The 23,022-nt window shown below is 43.4% G+C and overlaps 2 protein-coding genes and 1 long non-coding RNA gene across 5 annotated transcripts in view; 1 reads left to right on the forward strand and 2 right to left on the reverse strand.

Moving 5' to 3' along the window:
* The window catches only part of UPF2 (UPF2 regulator of nonsense mediated mRNA decay), a 124,746-nt gene extending 110,991 nt beyond the window's left edge, over positions 1-13,755 (reverse strand). Inside the window, exons 1-6 of one of the 3 annotated variants that reach the window (XM_088468762.1) lie at positions 13,474-13,755; positions 7,808-7,914; positions 6,349-6,689; positions 4,003-4,782; positions 2,527-2,687; positions 1,536-1,733 (exon numbers count right to left, since the gene is read on the reverse strand). In XM_088468762.1, coding sequence (XP_088324888.1) covers positions 1,536-1,733; positions 2,527-2,687; positions 4,003-4,782; positions 6,349-6,671 — 1,462 coding nt within the window. In that variant the 5' untranslated portion in view covers positions 6,672-6,689; positions 7,808-7,914; positions 13,474-13,755. The other 2 variants (XM_088468763.1, XM_088468764.1) reach the window with 2 other exon arrangements.
* Positions 13,756-16,445: 2,690 nt separating this feature from the next.
* Positions 16,446-21,709, reverse strand: LOC148529196 (uncharacterized). The gene is made up of 3 exons (XR_015877831.1): positions 21,445-21,709; positions 16,790-16,911; positions 16,446-16,675 (listed from the first exon to the last, which is right to left on the reverse strand). It is a non-coding gene; the product is annotated as an uncharacterized LOC148529196 (long non-coding RNA).
* Positions 21,369-23,022, forward strand: part of DHTKD1 (dehydrogenase E1 and transketolase domain containing 1) — an 89,792-nt gene continuing 88,138 nt past the window's right edge. The window contains exon 1 of the mRNA XM_088468765.1: positions 21,369-21,634. Within this exon, the coding sequence (XP_088324891.1) occupies positions 21,463-21,634 (172 nt within the window). The 5' untranslated portion in view covers positions 21,369-21,462. The remainder of the gene's footprint in view (positions 21,635-23,022) is intronic.

Genomic DNA, 23,022 nt, shown 5'->3' on the forward strand with positions numbered 1-23,022 from the left:
GCTTTACAGGCTATATATCCTTTCAATAGTCCAGACACTGCTATCGGGCTCCTGAGTTTCTACTCCCCCAGCATGTGGTTTCCTGCCCTTACAGAGCCACAGGAGCTGCCAGAGTAGACAAGAGGACACTGGGAGGTGCTCATTGACCATCTGCTGCAACCACTGACGCTGTTTGAGTTAGGATTGCCCTCAGCCACCATCTTGGATCTGGCTCCAATCTCCTGCTCTGACTGGGGGTATTGAGACTCCCTGCGGCTCCTTCTGCCTAATATTACATCTGCCCTCAGGATCTCCTGCTGATCAGGGTAAGTTGTGCTGCCTATTTCTTTATGGTTTTGATTAACGCCAGTTTTAGGTTTACATAATCCCTTTTTGTGTGTGTAATTTGTTGGTGGAGTCTGCCCTGTGGTGCTTCTATCTCCTCACATTTTTTGCTAGATACTTTTTGGCTATGGATTGATGTTTGTAAGATTTTCCCACAATGCTCATGCACAGGGTCTTTTGTCCCAGCCAGCCCCACCTTTGGCCTCCAACTCTTCCTTTGAGGGCCCTAGTGTAACTATGGAACAACTTTTACATGCAAGAACCACCTCTGAAAAGAGGGTGATTGACAGGATAGCAGATGTACAGGTGTCCACATACATCTATCCTCCGTGCACTACAAGTCACATTACACAACGCATGAGCGTGGAGTGTCTTTTCATGCACATTTCGTCACCCATCGGGAACGCAGATGAGCCACCATTACGGCCATCACCTTGGTGAATACTTTGGGAGCCGACGAGAAACCGAACGGCAGGGCATGGAACTGGTAATGAGTCTCCCTGATGGCAAATCCTTGGAAAACCTGGTGAGGCTCCAAAATCGGAGCATGTATGTATGTAGATAGACATCTTTTATTTCTAACGACACCAAAAACTCTCCTACTTCTAGTCCCGCAATCACAGAATGAAGGGACTCCATCTTGAACCTGTGAAAGGATAGATACTGGTTCAAAGACTTCATCCGGCTTCGGAACCACAAAGTTTCTGTTCTAGGACTAAAGAGAATCTATTATGTTATATAAATTTAATAAGAATTAATTGGAACATACATCTAAGTGCTGAAGATCTTTGATCAGTATACTATTTTATTAATGTTTTATCGTTTGTGACGTGTAAAATTCTATTTTTACTTTGACGGTGTGACCATCACTCACAGATTTATTAGAGCTACAACTTTTGCACGCAAAAATGGACAAATTATAGCCTTCAGTAAGATCGGTACACTCGTCTTCTGAAATTAAATATGCACTTTTTACATAATCTAGTTGGCTGAGCTAGGGACAGCCTGGACAAGAACGACATGAATACGGATACAATGAGGTGTTCTGACCCTAGTCAAAAGTACTTTAAAAATAGGCAGATCAGGTCATTGACAGTGGCCTTACAAACTAGTAAACCTTCACTACTCTTACTTACACACTCAAGCACACTGTCAGCTTTTCATGATATCTTCAATAGATAAGGAATATCGGAAAACATAAAAAGCTTTACCTTTTAAATCATCTTTGTTAACGTCCTTGCCTTGGGTGCTCCTTTCATTATCTTTAAACAGAATTGCAGGGACGAAAGCTTTAAGGTCAATCATATTTTCGTAGAAGTTGCGGGCATCTTCATCTTCCCAGATGCCACCATCCAAGTCGTAGTCACCAGGTTTTCCAGGTGTAAATATGTCAATGCCAGGCCCATGTTCTTTAAAAAGTACATAAATGATATAAAAACAAGCAACAAATAATGAAAGAACAAGGCCTTAAGAGAACACAATAACACAAACCCCACAAAAACAGTGCTGAATTTTAAAGATTAATCTCTGAAAAAAAAATCACTATTTTAAAATGTATAAAAAGTATACAGTGCAATTTTCCACATAAATTGCAATTTTTACTATGTTTGTGTTCTATTTGATTTGTAAGTTAATCTTTAAGAAATTTAAAATGAATTAAAACAAACAAAAAAAAAAATTAATAAAAAAAATGTCCCTGGAAATTGAATTCAGATGTTGCCACCATTATCATTGTAGCATTAGGAGGTTTTCCATTTACATCAGAAATACAGTCCAAGTAACCTAGTGTCATAATTGTTCTGCAACAGAATAAATGTCAGTTAAAGCAAAACTAGATATGATGACCACCTCATCTAAACATTTTGTATATATGAAAGAACAGTCATGGAGTTCTTACAAACCAAAACAACTAGACAAAATTAAATCAGACTTTCAAACTAAAGATGAGTCCTCATACATTCTTACTGCAGTCGCGACACACAAACGTCGCATATCAAATTAATCAATACAGTCTTCCTTGTGCAGCACATTGCTACTAAGACATTTTCGGCTGGTGCTTGCAGAGTTGCACGGGACATGGCTGCTCACTCCCACCAGGGACCTCGTGACACATGGCATATTGAGGCTAGATGTATGAGGACACCTCTGTACTTTACAGTGATAAACAACATGTATATATATTTTTCCTACATGAACAAATACCTTCTGTTACAGGTTTATCTTGCGGAAGCTCAGGCATATTCTCATCCAGGAGATCAGCTAGAGACTGCGAGTTTGCCAACAATTTCTGATAAGATGTTGCAAACTCTTCATATTGCTTGTGTCGGTCTTCGCTCAGCTCCCCCTTTGTGTGAAGTATGCGCCTGGACAAAGATAAACACTCAGTGCATTACTCATTTTATTCCTAAGTTTAGGGACTTAAAACCTAATTAACCACTTAATTGGAATGTTCGGATGGGTAGCTAACACAGCCAGCTGGACTTTCGCAGTGCCATCTTCCTATGTCCGCCAGCTTTAAAAAGGAAACCCCCTATTACCAATAGGGGGGTAAGGGTGTAATGATACTGGGAGTAATGTTACAATGGAGCCCTATAGACACAAGGGGTGAGAGACAACCCCTAAGCATATTTTTTAAATAAAAATGTAAACACTTTTTCCCCCTTTAAATCTGTATTCAACCAAATTAATAAAAAGGACCCTTTTGTAAAAAATAAATAATTAAAAATCAGATAGGCTAAGTGGTTAAACCATATAACTCAACACAGATGTCAAAACATTACTTTGCCATTTCATACAACAACTGAACAGGGACAATATCTTAGATCATGCAAAACTTGACTGGGATTTCATGAATTGGCACTGGTAAGGCTACCCAATAAACATTGCGTAATACAAACGCTCTATCCCATTTATCAACTTGATATAGAAGAGTATCTTACCCCAAGAACGGCCAGCAACAGTATGAAAAAGGGAGTTAATTCAATGCTGTTAAAGTTAGCACGCTGTCAGCCATAGTCTATGATCCTTCATTTCACACTTGTGGAGCATGTCACATTTAAAACTAAGCGATTAATACTGGGAAAGTGTAATGTGTCTTTAATTAAAATGATGTCAAGTAAACAACTGGACAAAAAAAAAAAATATTAAAGCATTAACTACAGCCGAGGCCAAAAGTTTTGAGAATGACACAAGTATTGGTTTTCACAAAGTTAGCTGCTTTTGTGGACAAACATAAATCCACAAATTCTGACAACCACCAAGCATTGATTAGGCAAGAATGGGCGGCCATCAGTCAGTATGTGGCCCAGAATTTGATTGACAGCATGCCAGGACAAATTGCAGAGGTCTTGAAAAAGAAGGGTCAACACTGCAAATATTGACTCTTTGCATAAACTTAATGTAATTGTCATTAAAAACCTTTGACACTTATGAAATGCTTGTAATATTACTTCAGTATACCATAGTAACATCTGACATAAAGGTCTAAATACACTGAAGCAGCAAACTTTATGAAAACCAATACTTGTGTCATTCTCAAAACTTTTGGTCATGACTGTACACACAAAATCGAATACATTTACAACAACAACCTAGTTAAGACAATAGATGCCAAGTTGTTTCACACTACTACAAATCAGCATGAACTAGATTGGTTCTACAATGTGTTGTTTCTCTTACCTGTTCTGACGCTCTGTGTTCTGCAACTCTCGGTGGTCCCTCTTCAGGTGCTTTGTTAAAGATGTGAAGTATTCCTTCAGCAAGTTCTGAAAAGGTTGCTGCTTCTCTGGGCTGATTATTTCACTCGGTGGGAAGTTTAGACTAAATTTTTCAGATGCATACTTCACCTTTCTTGGAACCAAACCTGCAATATCATCACCGCAATGACGACAGAAGCTAATAACTACTGAAACATGAGTGTGAGTGTCTCGATCAGCATTAATGATGTTCTTCAGCTGCTCGTAGATTAAAGAGAGGCCTTCTTTATCCGTGAAGATGCCAATAATGGTTAATTCAGCAATGAAACGCAAATCTGTTCTCAGTTTAGTAATGTTAGGCGTTTTCTCTTCTTTGCGGGCCTCAAAATGCTTTTTCCAAACCTGAAGAAGAGACTGGGCAAAATCAACATATCGCTGATGAAAGAGAGAACAAAGGTGCACAGCACAGTTAACATCAGAAATCTTCAGTTTTGCTTCTACTATTGAAGCTGCAGCTTCTGCGATGTACTTGCTTAGGTTAAGGCCATTGAAATCATGCGACAAGGAATCCCTCTGCTGCTCAGTAATGGTTTTAAGTTTTTTCACAAAGGCTGTGTTTTTCTTGAGACTAGAGTCCAGCCTGCTAAAGAAGTGCTCTTCTGGCCGGTGTTCTGGAGCATTCTGATTCTTACTGCGAAGTTCTTTCCTGGCCTGATGTCGTTCCCAGGCCTCCTGGTGCAGTTGATGTGCTTCTTCTTTCTCTCTGTAGCAACAAAAAGAAAATAACTAAAAAATGTATCAAAAAAAAAAAAAGCACACACACACAGTATTTTGGCACAAATCCATACCGTACCTGTTCCTGTACATTTAGTACAGAACACAAGCACTCACAGAAAAACAAGAAGAGTTGTTGCTCTAAAAGAATCACAAATATACACAAGAGTCTGTATGTAATGGAAGAATCACCTGATTAGCCACCAATCGTGTTAGAGGTCACTTCAATCAACGAGGGCAACTTTAAAATACTTGCCCAGACTAGGTGGCTGCAAGTAGAACACGGTACTCTCCCTACATAAAAAGCAGCTGTCAAAGATACCCATTAACACATTTACTATGGGAGATGTCTAGATCAGTCCCACCTGGGCAGTACTCCCATTGAGAATGACAAGTGTGTCTGCTGAGCTGATGAAGCCAGTTGATTACAGCACTAACAATATTTTAGGATTAGCAAACCAACTGCTGTAGAACTACAAGTCCATTACAGCAGGAGAAACACAGGTTTCTTTCTTTCAGATTATATGGAACAATACAGATTTTATAAATGTATGCTTATGACAGAAGTCTTACGTTATGTGGCAAATGGGACATAGTAGGTGACAGACCGAGGGGAAAAAAAAAAAAAAAAGTCTATTGCGGGGTTGACACTCCCCACTTGGATAGCTATTATTGATGTAACGAGCATCTTATGTATGAAAGCAGGGAGGCAGTCCTCAAATACCAGCTAGTTCGGTCTCTATGGTATAAGTCTAAATGTGCAAATTCCATGTCTGAGTGTGATATGGACGCTGGGTTGGGATAAGTCTCTCTCAAGTGCCTGGTGGTCAAACTAACTTGGTTAATTTTCTGGCCAAGCGCAATATTATGTATTAAATGCCTTCTGTAGTATTTTCGATTTACATGCCACATTCACAATCTGTGAGCCAGCTGTTTCCCATCTTGCCACCTGTGGCCTCTATCAGTGTAGAAGTCTGGGTGGCAACCCCTTGTGCTAATCCTGCTAATCTAGTTATTTGTTCTAGTTACACCATATACAGTTAATTTCTTTAGATAGTTGAAGGCTGAATTACTGCTCAGGGATCGGAAAGATTTCTTCTGAGTATTTAAAAAAAAAAAAAAAGGTTTTTGTGTATATTATTTTTTACATTTTAAACATACATTTGATAATATGAGGTTTAAGCATTATAAGTCAATTTACCATTACTCTGATTTACCAACACAACGCCATGTTCCTCTTAGTTAAATACCCCTCAAATGTTAAGAGTAATTTAACCAAGCAAAAACAAATAAATAAAAATATATAAAATGTAAAGCAACCCTTAAATGTATATTATTACCTACTGCAAGGATATAGGTCACAGGCAATCATAAGGAAATAAGACATTAAAGCCAACATATTACCTATTCCACTTACAAGCATACTGTATGCTATAAAATAATTCCACTATCACTATATACTACTGGTAAGCGGATGTCACGCAGAATCATTATGAAGACGTCTTCCAAAGAGAACCTTATTTTGAAACTGCAAATAATGAAACATTTGTCTTACTTTAATTGGATCACAGCTTGTTCTTTATGTCCAAGTTCTTCATCCTGATTCTTATTATCCTCTTCTATGCGTTTTTCCTCCTGTTCCGTTTTCCCCAAATCATCCTCCTTCCTACTATCCTTATCCTCTTTCTTACGCTTATCTTCATCGGTTTTCTTCTTCTTATCCTCTGTGACTTTCGATTGGTCTTTCTTGCCACCCATCCTTGTTTCATCTTTGGCTCGCTCTCTGTTGGCTGGTCTCTTCTCAGGGCAGTCTCTCTCTTTTGACATGGAGGTAGATTCTCTCTCTTCCATGCTTGGCTTGTTACGCTCTGCTGGCATTATTCAAACAGAACAAACCTTTGAATACAAAAGTGGGTTAAGAAATAAATATATCTGCACTTCAAAAGCAAAAAACAAACACTCCTGCAAAAAAATGTTTCATGAAATCTAAAGTGTTAGTGTAATTCCATTTATTTGTTTAATATCACCCATCCTAACATTTTCCAACCCTTTCCCTCCTCTTATTCTTCAGTAGCACCATTTGTTGAACACTATTACCATATTTTGTCATTCAGGTTTTTGTGTGTCAAACCTAATTCTTCTCAAGGCTGCCTCTCTCCCATAGAAGCGCTAACTAGAGTACGGTACTGCTGTTACTTCTTATTATATTCTCTGTTTTCCCATTAATAATACTTTTGTGGGGTCACTCTCCTGATTTATTGTAGTAATGTAAGGGGGTCAGCATTCAGGTCTGTTATTTTATATAGATTTGTTGAATACTTCCACCATTTTTATAGAGAACATAATATGTTTATTAAATAAAGTGGGAAAACCAATTTGACAAGTGCAACTGTTAAAATATGTAACAGAGGAGTATGGAACAAAGAAAATCACATCATGTTTACCATAAATCACTGAGCTCAACCTTGAAAAACACTTGAAAAACCAACATAGAAATGTATAAAAGAAAGACAAAAAAACAAATATATCTGTATATAACACAGAGATATATGTAGCCAATATTACGCCAGAAAATCAATAATGCTAGGGGTATATTTACTAAAGTGCAGGTTTTTAGAAGTGGAGATGTTACCCATAGTAACCAACCAGATTCTACTTAATTATCTAGAACCTTATGGTAATTGTGAAGAGGGTTGAGGCTCCTATATACTCTCTGTTCGGGGCATGATTAAAAAGGGGTTGTCACATGTGGACAACCAATGAGCTAAATTATGTATTCGTATATTTTCTTTTTTTATATAACAAATTCTTAAAATGTAATAGGTGTACCACACAAACAACTGGGTTTAAAGAATTCTTACAATAAAGAAAAGTGCATTACACTGTATTAAAGCTAAAAACATTGACAAATGTAAAATATTTCAAATCAATCAAAAATAAATAAAAAGGTCTTAAAAATTATTTGTATGTCCCAAAAGGCAGTTTAATCTCACATTCACATGCTTTATTAATACCTGGTCTCATTGAAATTGAGAGAAAGTTATCCAAACAGATAATTCAAATTCCGCAGGCATGGCATCATTGTTTCAATGCATGAAGATTGTATCTAAGTATTCAGTTGCTGGAGAAATGTAAAAAAAAAAAAAAAACAAACAAAAAAACAAAAACACGCAAATGATATGTAAACCAAGGTGACACCATTAGGTTACATCATTTTCCTAAAAGGACATCGGGGGCAATTCAATTCAGCGCAATGCTGAGTAACCCCGGGAAAGAGTTCCTGGAGCTATTTAATTCACCGTGCTGTTAGCACAACTATAATATTTCTTCTCACACCCTCCTGAGGGTGCAAGCAGAACTCAGACGTGCCAGCCACGATGCTGTTTTCTTGCTTAGCACTGCGATAGCAGCCGCACAGCCGGCAGTCTATTAGGAGAATACAGGTTAGCACGACTAAACAGCCAGCTTTACGCGTGGTAACCGGCGTTCTCCGACTTAGGGCCGTATTCAATTTGGAGTGAAAAGCCGTTTTCGCGTGTTTTTGGCGGAAACTTTTCGCCGATGACGTCATTTTCGCCTGTTTTGATTTTACTCCGTATTCAATTTGAAAGACTTTTCACCTAGGCGGAAAGTCAATGCAATGCAATAGGCGGAAAAGTTTTGCCGATGAATAGGAGGCGGAAAAAAGTGCAGAATTGAGGTTTTGGGGTGCAACGTTGAAGGAACCCCCGTGCAGCCTTCAGACAGTCCCCCAAAGGTAAACTGTATCAGAAATTTTGTAAAAAAAAAACTTAACACCCAAAAAAATTACTTTGAATTTGGGGGCGTAAAAGAAAAAAATGTTGGGGTACAAAGTTAAAAACTAGTGAACTTGACTCTGGGGGGGTCCCCAAGTATGCCCCAAGTGTTTTTTGAACTGCAGGTGCTTGCAGCAGGTGGATTTTTCAAAATTTTTTCAACTTTACTTTAGCAACTTTTAAATATGCTGGCCACCAATTTCAAGTACCCCAAATTTGCTGGGATAAATTATTTACAACAAAAAAACCTCCTAAATACTATTGTGCAACACTTATTAAAAAACGCTATTTAGCAGCTATTGAGCCAGTTTAAAAACACCAAATACCTTCAGCAAGCCAAATTGGGGGGGGTACCATAGCTAACCCCCATGTCAGAGCACCACTTGGGGGGGGGGGGGGTTAGGCTGATTTCCCCAAATCTGACAGTACTTTCCGCCTGTTCAAGTTTCGCCGGGTCCTGTTTTCGCTTTTCAAAGTGAATGACGATACGCGGGCACAAGCGCAATACTTAACCACCTGCAAACAGGCAGAAAATCTGGGGAGGCGAAAAGGTATCGCGGGTCCGCTCAAATTGAATACGGCTCTTAAGAGGAGTTAGTCAGACTTAACAGCGCAGTGAATTGAATAGCTCCGGGAACTCCTTCCTGGAGATATTCAGCATTGCGCTGAATTGAAATCGCCTCCATAGTAAATATGCATGAAGTTTGAAATAACTAAGCAATTATTTTAAGAAAGTACACCTTTCTTTAGGATACACACACACACACACACTTTATGATAAAGTGTACCTTTTCTCACAGCACATAAGCAACAAATTGCCATGCAAACAAAACTTACTAACACTTATGACTTCTTGCATGAAGGAGATGATTATGAGGGTGGGAGGGGTCATGTAGACGTGGCCTAAAAACAAAAGGCATATGGTGCTGAATTCCATACAAAAATTATGTTTGGAGGTGCTCGACCCCTGGACACATTATACCAGTGCCACTTATACCCCTTTCAGATATGATAGCCGGGAAATTGCAGAGTCTATCGACCTGGCATGAAAGGGGTATTACACACAGTAAGGTAAGGACAGCGATACCCCTTAACATTGCAAAAAAATGCAAACATGAATGCGCAACGACCTGGGTTTTTGCCATGTATGAATGCAAATGGCTAGGGTCAAAGTCCCAGGTCCACGACCCTGCTCTGTACTAGGGTCGGAGACTGAGACCTGGGAAATTCACAGGTTGATAATAGTGACAGCTTATGTCCATCCACATAGTGGCAAAAGATTTACTATCAGACATAGTAGTACAGGTTACCCTAGGTATATCATCTATCTCCTCACTTGGCCCTGTGGCCATGCTTATGTGGGGAAAATCGATAGGACATTTAAGGAAAAAATGGCATTGCATCGGTCAGCCATTCGTGCTGCCATCTCTGCGGATGTCAGTGACCAGCCTTTGAAACGCTATTTTGTTCAAGCTGGCCATAATGTGGCTGCCATGAAATATATTATCATTGATCATAACCCCAAATTGGCATGGGGTGGTGACAAGTCCTTAAAGCTATTATGGTGCGAGACATGATGGATCTATCGATTAGGCACTATGGCCCAGAGGCATCTGAATAAGAGATTAAGGTTGCATTGCTTTTTATAAATATCTGTTTTCTTTGATGTGCACTGCATTGTTATATAAAGGTGATAATGCGATATGAGCAGGATTGATATATATCTGTGTACTAACATGCACTTTGCATACGATTGGTCACTCTGGTGTTGCTGTATGAACAGCAATGTTATGAGTGTACTCACTTTTCATATGGTTTTCAGGTACTAGTTTTCATCAGAGAAGACTCTGTGCATAAGAACTTTAGACCTGTTGAAATCCCTCTGACACTTGCTATGCTATGCATATAAATTCAACCACTTTGTTTTGATATTCAGAAGCAGAAGTGCATGATTGGAGGAGTTCCAATTCCTTTACTGTATCTATCCCAGGACACAATTAATATGAACTAGCAACAGTGTTTCATACTAACACCACAATTAAGTGACCACAGGTCCAATTTAACAGTGAAATAAGTTGTTGACAATTCTAAATCTACATATATTTTTATTTAATATTTCTATGTAATTTATATTGCTTTTTATTTTTCTGTGTTTTCTTATTATTGTCTTTGATTTTAAATTTTTGGTCCACCAAGGAATATTAAATTGTTTTTAATGGTTTCGGGTGTATTAATCAGGCGCTCCATTATTTGTGTTTTCTATGTTAAGAGGGTCAGCTCCTCTATTGGTAGCAGCAATCATTTAAGGTCCCCAAATAAGATATCATGTAATGTTTAGTATAAATTTTCCTCCACTCGTATACCACCCCCTTTGTTGTGTTTTCTTTGCATTACTTAACTTACAATAATCAGTATATCCAATCCAGTGTAATATAATTTCCCGGTATGTAACTATTAAGGATATGTTATTTGGCAATCAGACATATCTGTATTGACGTGTGAGTCAAATTGCCTTTAATTGAATTTCCTGCTTACAAAAATATAAATATGGATTGTTTAGCAAATTATCACTTCATAGAAACAAAAAATTACATTCAATTGGGTTAGATATTTTCCTCAGGTTTTCAGACAAGATCTTTGGCTTTCATAAGTGGAAACCAAGAGATGCACGAAAAAGCGAACACCTTATTTACGTTTTGCCAGAAACAAAACTCCACTGATCTGCTGGAACATGCATGTAGAGATGAGTGGAACCTATAGCTGGTGCAACTACAGTTTATCTATGACATATTTCTTTGCCACACAGTAGTGGTATACATGTCGATCCGTCGGATATAGGTGTTTTATCGTGCAGTGTATGAGCACGATATCGTACCTGATATCGAGCTGCGCGCTCCCGCGGGATCGTACATCGTATCCCCAGTGCTTCCCGAAGGTTCATCAGATCTGGGATGCGATGTACGATCCCATTCAGATGGAGGAGGGGGGAGCCGGCATATCGTGCGGTCGGTGGAGACCACACTGGGAAAGCACAATCAGTCTGCCGACGGATCGGCAGTCGCCCTACACGTTGCATCGCACCGTGAAAGGGCACCTTAACCCTATGTTCTTTTGTTGCAGGCAGTCTTATCTACACCAGTGAGTGCTAAAAGGGGGTATCCACTTAGCATTTTACCAAGCGATTGCACGATAACTACGTCGTTATAGTACAATTGTTTGCAAATGTTAATAGGCGGAAATGAATAGGAGGCGGAAAAAAGTGCAGAATTGAGGTTTTGGGGTGCAACGTTGCGGGAACGCCCGTGCAGCCTTCAGACAGTCCCCCAAAGGTAAACTGTGTCAAAAAATAAATAATAAAAAAAAAAACACTTAACACCCCAAAAAATTACTGAATTTGGGGGTGTAAAAAAAAAATAAATGTTGGGGTAAAAAGTTAAAAACTAGCGAACTTGACTCTGGGGGGCTCCCCTAGTATGCCCCAAAAGTTTTTTTGATTGCAGGTGCTTGCAGCAGGTGGATTTTTCACAATTTTTTCAACTATGCTGGCCACCATTTAAATCGCGCATGCATTGGGCATGTTTTGGTCGGAAACAACCAGCGATGCGCATACCCGCTGGTCGTTTCCAACATCTATCATCGCCCTTACATGCTGGTCAACCTGACGATCCCGTCAGGTTCAGCATGTGCGGGGATGATGGATGTGCCTAGACTGAATGTTCATTCTAGGCACATCACTAGACAAGGAAACTACAGCACGATTACAATGTCGTAATCGTGCTGACGTTTCCATGTCTACTAGTGGGTATGCGGCTAAAGAGCAATTCAGTGCCATCTTGCCAACAATAACCTATTTGAAGTTTGGCAACACTGACCGCCCTATCTTTACCCAACTCCGGCCAATGAGCAACATATTCATCTATCTCAAAAAAAGGAGATCTAGGCACTGGCAACCTCATGCACTCTGAACAACTCCATAATTCTCTCAGGCACACATCCCCCCCCCTGGGGCACACGGCAGCACCCCGCCGCTCACACACCCCCTGGGGCAAACGGCAGCACCCCGCCGCTCACACCCCCCCTGGGGCAAACGGCAGCACCCCGCCGCTCACACCCCCCCTGGGGCACACGGCAGCACCCCGCCGCTCACACCCCCCCCCGGGGCACACGGCAGCACCCCGCCGCTCACACCCCCCCCGGGGCACACGGCAGCACCCCGCCGCTCACACCCCCCCCCCGGGGCACACGGCAGCACCCCGCCGCTCACACCCCCCCGGGGCACACGGCAGCACCCCGCCGCTCACACCCCCCCCGGGGCACACGGCAGCACCCCGCCGCTCACACCCCCCCTGGGGCACACGGCAGCACCCCGCCGCTCACACCCCCCCCTGGGGCACACGGCAGCACCCCGCCGCTCACACCCCCCTGGGGCACACGGCAGCACCCCGCCGCTCACACCCCCCCTTGGGGCACACGGCAGCACCCCGCCGCTCACACCCCCCCTGGGGCACACGGCAGCACCCCGCCGCTCACACCCCCCCTGGGGCACACGGCAGCACCCCGCCGCTCACACCCCCCCTGGGGCACACGGCAGTACCCCGCCGCTCACACCCCCCTGGGGCAAACGGCAGTACCCCGCCACTCACACCCCCCTGGGGCAAACGGCAGTACCCCGCCACTCACACCCCCCTGGGGCAAACGGCAGTACCCCGCCACTCACACTCCCCCTCAGGTACAGCGGAAACCCCTGTGAGGCCCAGAAGGTGACAAGGAACAAAATAACCGCGAACCTCAGCTACGTGATAGACGAAAGCTCCGTAGGGAGCGCCAGAACGGGCGGCGGCGGTGGTGGCACCAGATACGTTACACCGAGCTGCTGCCGTTACCTTTGAATCTGTAAACACTCCACCGCTGCTAGCACGACTCCTATACCAGGACCCCGCAACTGTCTCAGGCACCTGTCATATCGCCTGTCAGAAAGCGACACACCGATATCCCCAATAAGGCGACTAACCCGGACGGATCAACGGCCTGTAAATAAAGTAAGTACTTCTTTAAAGATAGCAGTGTACACTAAGATAGATAATTGCTGGGGTCTGTTTGCCATCAGGCAGTACGTAGGACAGCTAGTAGAAGGACCCTTCTCTCGGGTCTTTGACGCCTTGCTGATAACACTGTGGAAAAAGCGGAAGCGCCCGCCCGCCCCGGATATAGCGACTGACAGAAGCGGCCACCCTGGCCCTGCCCTCAGCTGCAGCTACGCACGGTCATGTGTCACATGTCCAGTCTCGGAATTCTTGTGCGTGCACTTCTAGCTGTCCTCAGTTGGAAGGATATTATATTTATTGGTGTGACACAATTTTTACAATCATACAATGTTAGTACGCCGGTAGCGCAGCATTTGCTTCACCCGCATTTATATATACTGTACATTAGCTCATGCAGATGGACATCAGAATACGAGGCTGAAGTTATCTTTTTATTCACTTATTCGTGCTCCAGCTTCTTATTCAGAAAATGTTATATTGAATCAAATTCAAGTGCTCACTAAGGGGTCTATTTACTAAGCAGTGTTAGGAGACAGAGTGAAAAGTGATAAGGTGCCCGCCAAGCAGCTCCTAACTGCCATCTCACAGGCTGTGTTTAAAAAATGACAGTTGGGAGCTGATTGGCTGGCACCTTATCACTTTCTTATCACTTTTCACTGCCAAGATCAGCTGAAGACAGTTTAATGCATTCACATAAATTCACTTAACTGCATAATTATTTTAAACGCAATACAGAAGTATTTTATTTTAAACTTAACACGTGACATTGAGGTGATTGACCCAGTTTACTTCTCCCTAATCTCTTCTCTACCCCATTGTCACCCTCTGCTGCCCTGACCAAGTAATTTCCATGTACAATAATACCCTACATCTACTTTGGATGATGTTGCTCTGTCACTACACATCGTTGCAGATCTGTGCCTCAACCCTGGCATACCAAATTCACTATTTACCTGCAAAAGTGTTCTCAAACCGCTGAGCAACTATGGAGAAAGTTGCGCACCCAAGATGACTGTCACAGTGCGCCGGACACCGGCTACTACTTACCGGGTCCTTGAGCACTGGAATCTCCGCTGGCAGCGGGCGGGGAGTCCCCAACGCCTGCTGCCATGACGTCCGCTCCGGCTCCCCCTCGCACTGTCTGGAAGTGCAGGCGGTCGCGACTCTCCTAGGAGCGCACGCACCGACCTGCATAGGAATTTAAAGTGACAAGTGCGCCAAACGTGAAGTCTCGTTTGGCGCGTGATTTGAACTTCCTCTATAAGAGGGCCAGAGTATAGGCTCATTTACCATACTCTAACATTCCTGTGATATTCCATTACCTGTTTCTGACCTTAGCTTCGTTTGTGACTCTGATTTCACCTGACCCCTGGTACTGCATCTGATATCTGGTTTTGACTTCGGCTATTCCCTGTGACCTGTTTACGCCTGCTACCTGGTACCGTCTAGTCTGTTTTGGTTCTGACCCGGCCTGTCGACTAAGCTATAAGTCTTCTCTGCTTCATCCAGAGTTTACCAGCACCTGTATAGGGGAACAGCCAAGTCCATACCTTCTTGCGAGGGTCCCTGGTGAATACTGCCGGCACATTAGACTCCGCGCCTCAGTAGTTAGGTCACGCCAATCCCCAAATACGGGTTACATCCACTATCCACCCGAGAGTTGTGACACTGACTTTCTCTATTTTAAATTTATGCTCTCTTCCTATAGTGCTGCCCTTTCTCCAAACAGTATTATTTAAAATTCTAAAATCGTTCATTCAAACACCGTCAGCACTTTTCTGCATTCACCTCCCTCTTCACTTTCTGCCACTAACTTTGCCACCCAATTCATAAAATTGAATCCTGTCGGAACATCACATTCCCCATGTACTCCTTACCCCACCCGCTCCCTTCCCATCCAGCCTCTCCCCATCTTATCCCTCCATCCTGCCAGTTCTAACTTCCTTCTCCCTAGTTTATGGAGATGAAATCATGGCTCTTATGCTGTCCTTTCAATTTCCACATCCCCACTTGATTCTATTCCCTCCCACCTCTGCTTCCTCTCTCCCATTGTCTGTTCCCATCTTGCCCATCTCTTTAACCTTTCTCTTTCATCAGGCACTGTCCCCTCTTGCATTTAAGCATGCAGTTGTCTCTCCCATTATTTAAAAAAAAAACATCCTTGCCCTTCAAATTCTCCCTAATTACTGCCCCATCTCTCTCCTTTCCCTCCTAGATCTTTGAGTGGATTGTCTACGACCACTTTTTCATCTATTGGGTCAATCCAATTAGTAGCGAGTTTCAACTTCATAACGCATAACGCGCATTCTCAGACACTTCGCAGAAGAACTCGCAATCTTCAATGCAAGTTCAGTACACTGAATTTGTGTAATCCAATTGATTACGATTTCCTGCCTAATTCATGCAATTGGTATAGGCTGCTGCAGATGACGGAAAATGTATCAACTCAAATACAATAGCTTGCCTTTTCCCCTTCATGCTGTTTCTTCCTCATGATAGTGGCACGTTGCTATTTTCCTGGCTTGTTCCTAACTTTCTTTGGCAATATCAATGGCTACTGAAGAACATGACAAGTCTTCATCTTCTGCGTCTGATGATGGAAAGAAGTACATACCTCCTCCCCCTGATCCCCTTAAACCAGAAGAAACCAATAGCTTTGACCCCTAAGAAGACAACGCAAAAAACTACTGTACATTTTGGTGGGCATGCAAAAAAATAAAACAAAACATTTTTTATTCTTGCAAATGTAAAATATGCCAGTCTATACAAAAAGTTTATTTGATTTATAAAATATAGACAAATGGATTGTACATTATATACAAAGTAACTACACTAATCACAAAAGTTGCTATAAAAAAGGTGTTTGCCAGTAGTAACAGTATAATGAGGTAATGTTAAGCTGAATCCAGTTTTATTTATTTGAGGTAAAGAAGTTTTTGAAAATATTTCAAAAACTTTTGGGGGGGCCAGGAAACAAATTCATCTATAGAAGTTACATTGATTTTGTGGCGTTGTAAAGTTTGGTCCCGAGAGATTCCACCTGAAAAAAAGGCAAAATTGGGTTAAGTGGAAGAGAGAAGGCAGACACATGGCTGATGAAAGAGCAGACATTTGCACATAAATAAAGACAATTCTTTTTCGGGGTTATACTTACACAGTGTGATGTCCGCTATCCCATCTGCCGTCTGCATCCAGCGGTCCAAGTTCTTCAGCCAGTGGGGGCTAGGCCAGTCCTAAATGATCCTTTGCTCTGGTGTTTAACAGGAAGTTTCACTCCTGACAAAAGGGGAAAAAAATACAATTAGGTTAATTGGAAAACCTACACATTCTGCATCTGCAACCAGGGCCTGTAAATTGAGAGAGAGAAGGCAGACACACAGCAGCTGAAAAAGCAGACATTTTCTCATAGGTTGAAGACAAACCCTTTTCAAGTTTATACATTCACAGGTGTGTAAAATGAACTTTCCCATTGCCCTTCTGCATCCATTGGTCCAAGTTCTTCAAGCCAGTGGAGGCCAGGCCAGTCCATGGGATCAATTGACCAGGGAATTCCAGTATGTGCATTGTTAAAGAAAGGGGAAAAAACTATTATTTTAAAAGACAAAAAAGGCATCCTTGGCCTATACAGAAAGAGAAAAAAAGAGAGGGAGAAGGAATTATAGAGAAACAAAGAAAAACAATATATTAAGATTAAATAAAAAATGACATTTGATTCATACTTTGTACTGTGATCTTTTCCATATCCTGGTCAATTTTACAAATGGCAAATCACTCGTGAACTGAACTATTTCAACAAAAAACTGAACCAACTGATGAATCACAACTTATTAATGTTAAAATTTAAAAAAAAAATTGGATTTTTTTTTTTAAACTATGGAAAAAGCAAACCGTAAACCAGGAAACTGAAGGATGGTAGAGGAATGAAAATCAGGACTGTGCATACCTGGCAAGTGCCAATGTGGGTTGAAAACTGCCCAGTGCCGAAAAATGTAGGGCACCAAGCAATTTGGCCAGGCTGGCAACTACACAATTGGTTGGAACACAGCTTTCCAACACCTCCTAAAGAATGCCATACAAATGGCATTGAGAAGATAAGATATTATTGCCTATCACCTGATCCTACTCTAGCAAGCTGAAACAAGGGAGACATATACCATTGCTGCTATAAATCTGTCCCAAGGGCCGACGAGAGGTAACCAGGGTGTGGCCAAATAAGGGAGGAGTGGCCTCCCCTTTGGGAACAAAATGTCCCCCTCACAGGGCGGAATTCAATTGTACTCGCGGCCCGCATCTCCCGTCTAAAGTGACAGGAGATCGCGGACCGCTATGCAATTGTCCAAGATTTTCGTGCTGATCGCGCTGGCAGCTCATCGTGCCCGACAGGAGCAAGAATTGAATAGCTCCGTCGGGCGCGATAGGTGCTAGAAAGAATTGAATTCCGGCCAGTGTGTGTATTATGAAACTCCTGCATTATTACAGAAGACCCCTAGAGTCCCTCTATAGAGAGTTTTCTGCCTATCACAGCCACCTGCTGTTCCCTTAGTGTTAGACGCACACAACGGTACGTAGGCGGCTTATGCAACAGACAGGAGATCACTAGGTAATAACTGGAGTAGTAGTGTATAAGCGACAGTAATATGGTAAGGACAAAATTAACTGAAGTACTGACACCAGTTTTGTCCAGTACACTGGAACAGGTAAGGGTATAATATGCAGAAGGGCCGGCTCTAGGGGTGTTCGACCAGTACGGTCAAACAGGGGCACCACCCATAGAGGGTGCACCCCTCCCCAACATCCCGATTTCAGCGGAACAGTAATGTCCTGCTGTTGCACCCGTGGGCCGAAGTGGCCCGCGGGTGGTCAAATCGGGAGGTTGGGGCCCCCACCACTGCCGCGGCAGTGCCGGACCCCAGAGTCTGAATGGATGCTGCGCATATTTGTATATATATATATTATACCCACAGTAAATACAGCAAAGAGGATCTGGGGAGTGTGGTGTTGGCGCTGCCTGCACTCACTGAGTGACCACCAGGCAGGCCAGGAACCAGCACCCAAGAGGGACTCCAACCTACATCTTTTACTTACATTATTATTAAAGCCTGCCGATGGCCGCAGTGCCGCCCACATTCTCTGAGTCCTCAAGGCCAGGATTCCTCTTCAACGCTGGCCACAGGTTTCCTCCAGGCTGGCCAGCCCCAGCCTTCTTTGCGCACTGTGAGTGTGACTTGACGTTATGACGTCACGTAGCCTGGCCAACTCTCCCATAGAATCCGAGGGAGCTGGAGCCGCGGCTGTGGCCCCCCATGGTAATAGAATGGCAGGCAGCTGTGTCACAGTGACACAGTCTGACTGCTATCCACCAGCCTGAGCTGCATGTCGCTGGCCAAAGCCGGGTCAGGATGCCCACCTGTATGTGGCGCCCTACTCGACTACGTAACCAGCGTATGTGTAGAACCGGCCCTGCTCCCTAGTCATAAACGTAGAAGTCCTATTATTGTAAAGGACGGTTCTTTTTAGAAGAGCTGTCCTTCTGAATTTAAATGCAATTCTAAGTGTATACTGGCGTTATGCCACTATGCACCCGATAAGTGGCAGCATGTATCGCATCCAAAATGCGATGCGTAGTACATCCTGTCCTTATTTTAAAATGTACTACACTAGCCTTCACTCTTTTTTATTTATTGTATTTTAATGAATACGAATGAATTGTACCATTGGTTCTCAAACTCGGTCCTCAGGACCCCACACAGTTCACTTTTTCCAGGTAACCCAGCAGGTACACAGGTGTACTCATTAGTTACTGACACGTTTTAAAGATCCACAGGTGCAGCTGTTTCACTAGTAATTATGTGAGGAGACCTGCAAAACATGCACTGTTTGGGGTCCTGAGGACCGAGTTTGAGTACCTGTGAATTATACTATGTACAGTTGCTTTATTAAAACAATGTTATTGTCTATACTAGCTACTGAGTGACAAAATCAGTGGCGTATCTAGGGGGGTCGAGCAGGGTTCGTACCCTGGGCGCCATCGGACAGGCAGCGGGGTGGGGGGGACAGTGTAGTGCGGACCGCATGGAGTTTTTTTGTGTGTGTCTTTGGCACTGCGGGGAGGGGTGGGGGACTACTACTGGGGGCACTATATTTGGGGGCACTGCAAAGGGGCGGACTACTGCTGGGGGCATTATATAAGGGGCACTGCTTTGGGGGACCATAACTCCCAGATAAACAACAGAGCAAAGCAACCAAGTGTTAGGTGCCCTAGTGGGGAGTAAGAAGTAGATGAAAGTAGAGAAGGAGAAGCACAAGAGGGTAGAGGGCCCTGCTCGTAAGAGCTTACATTCTGCATAGGGGGGACTACTACTGGGGGCATTATATAAGGGACACTGCATAGGGGGGACTACTACTGCGGGCATTATATAAGGGGCACTGCATAGGGGGGACCACGGCATAGGAGGGACTACTACTGGGGGCACTGCATAGGGGGGCTACTACTGGGGGCATTATATAAGCAACACTGCATAGGAGGGACTACTACTGGGGGGCACTGCATAGGGGGTACTACTACTACTGGGGGCATTATATAATGGGCACAGCATAGGGGGGGACCACTGCATAGGGGGGACTACTACTGGGGGCACTACACAGGGGGGACTACTATGACTACTACTGGGGGCACTGCATAGGGGGAACTACTACTGGGGGCATTATATAAAGGGCACTGCATAGGGGAGACTAGTACTGGGGGAATTATATAAGCGGCACTACTGGGCGCACTGTATATGGGGGGCTCAGCATAGGGGGGCACTACATAGGGGGGACTACTACGACTACTACTGGGGGCACTGCATAGGGGGAACTACTACTGGGGGCATTATATAAGGGCACTGCATAGGGGGGGCCACTGCATAGGGGAGACTAGTACTGGGGGAATTATATAAGCGGCACTACTGGGTGCACTGTATACGGGGGCACTGCATAGGGGGGACTATATAAGGAGCACTACTAGGGGCACTGTATAAGGGTGCACTACTGGGGGCACTGCTACTGGGACATTGCATAAAGGGCACTACTACAGTGAGCATTGCAAGAGGGGTACAACTACTTGCATTAAGATGAATATGGAATGGAAAGGAATGTTCCCAGAGTGATGAGAAATGGACTCCAAATACCCTAGTTACACCACTGGACACAATTAAAATGAGGGGTAGGCAAGTGCAACCTTGTGAGCTATAAGTGAATCACATACACAGATATTGAATTAGATAAGTGCAAATAAACGTTACATGAGTGCGACAGATATGGTTCTGCACATTAGTTTTGGGCAGACACATACACACACAATCCTGCTTAAGTAGATGAAGGTATACCTTTACAAAGAGGCTTACAGTTACTCAACTTACGTTTTTTAACCGTACAATAAATTGTATATTTTGCTAAATGTTGTGTAGAAAATAAAATGAAAGATAACAAATGAGTATATTGTACATGCCCATCTATACGTGCTTCCCAGACTATTTATATCTGAAGAATAAAATAAAATGTGTGTTTGGGTTCGCAGCAGTGACCTTTAATGTGACAGTGTCTCCCTACTACCAATGAAAAGCACAACTTGGCCCCTCCCCCTCTACAGGGATCGAATGGAAGAGCCCACGCTTGTCAACATCGTGCCCCCGGAGCCAACCAATCCGCAGTAGGGGGAGTTGGCTATTAGAACGTACCACGCTGCCGGTGCTGCGGCTGCGCACTAGTCGGAAGGTTCTGCCGTTAACACTTTCGCTGCTGCAGTCAGTGCCGTCTGCTGGTACTTACAGTACATCGGCCACTACCATGTCGGCCTGGCTCAGTCACTCGGTGCGAGCATTCACCAGACTGTGTCGGCCAGCTGGGCGCAGGCTCTACCACACGGAGCGCGGGGTGTATGGATACCGGCCCAGAAAAATCGGGGCCACTGACAGTCTCCTGCGGGCACAGACCTGCGAGACAGCGGGCGGCGTTGCAGGTACGGGGAGGGCCTGTCACTAGTGTGGGTACACTACTCTCTGCAAGCTCCTGCATGTGCTGTCCCGTTACTGGCGCTGCTTATCTCTTGGCTCACGCTGGAGGCGGGTTACTGTACACTGAGCAGGGAATGGATTGCTTTAATTCTTTATTATGCACAGTGACTGCTCTCCTACTGTAAGCGGGGGAGAGGGATGAAACTAACAGTTTTCTACCTGTAGCATCGCTGTACTATCCGCAGCCCCTCTCTAACTCTGGGTAGTGGGCAAATATTTTTCTGAGATAATAAAGGCCAGCAAGTATAAGTTACCAATAATCTTTTTTTTTTTTTCTAGAATTTGACAAAAATATTTTGTTATCAACCTTAGTGGATCTGTCACAAGAATTTAATGTCCGCAGTAATGTATTTAAAACAGTGTAATGAAATAAGCATGGTATGCTACTGTACTTATATTCATTTAAACAGTATAACTTTTTTCTTTTTAAAGTGTTATTTTTTTAACATTAGTGGACTGTATCGTAATAAAGCATGCCAGTAGCATCCTTGCATATGCTGACTGTCACAGTGTTTTGACACTAAACAATTTGAATTGTTTGTTTGTGTCCCCCTATATAAGTTTCAGATACTTGCACTTTTCTGGCTGTGAAACAAGCCTTAAGCCTGGTACACATGAGATGACTTGCAAACAATGCAATGTCGTAAATGATTTCCCTTGAACTCCCGGACGAACGATCCAGTGCATACACACTGTGCAAACTAACAAACAACCAAATTATGGGGCATATGTATTATAGCGACACTTATTGTGCCGCCATAACGCTTCCTGCTTCGCCTCTTTGTCGGCACGAAGCTGGAAGCACTAATAATGAGATGTATTAACATCTGATCGGCTAGAGCGGGGGAGTGAAAACTCCCCTCTCCTGCAATCCCTGCTAGAGCACACAGTGCATCAGCGTAGTGCTGATGTGCTGTATCTCCCTGCTGGCTTCCCTGAACATGTGCAGGATCTCCTGTGCAGCCCCGAATCCGGCAAACTCCACAGCAAGGACAACGTTGTCCCTGCTGTGGGGATAAGGTAATGCCAGCTGCAGCTGTCGCTATCGATAGCTGCAGCTGGCGGAATGGTCATGCGAACTGACCATTCATGTGTATAAAATCTGACCAAAGCATGGTGTATAAAATCATGCTTTTCCTAATATTTATTGATTCCTATATATATTTGTGTTTGGTGGCACTGCAGTACTCTTTAGAAACTGCCTGCTCTATTTACTTTCATTAGCTGCCCCTGGACCACAATTGCAAGAGTCTTTTATCACCACATGTCAAATGTGATCGCCAGTGTGTAACCAGCTTTGTGCATCTTATTATCCATACCAGGATTCTGAGCT

Source organism: Taudactylus pleione, unplaced genomic scaffold (assembly GCF_031769625.1).
Source record: "Taudactylus pleione unplaced genomic scaffold, aTauple2 ptg000086l, whole genome shotgun sequence".
In the NCBI taxonomy this organism is placed as follows: domain Eukaryota; kingdom Metazoa; phylum Chordata; class Amphibia; order Anura; family Myobatrachidae; genus Taudactylus; species Taudactylus pleione.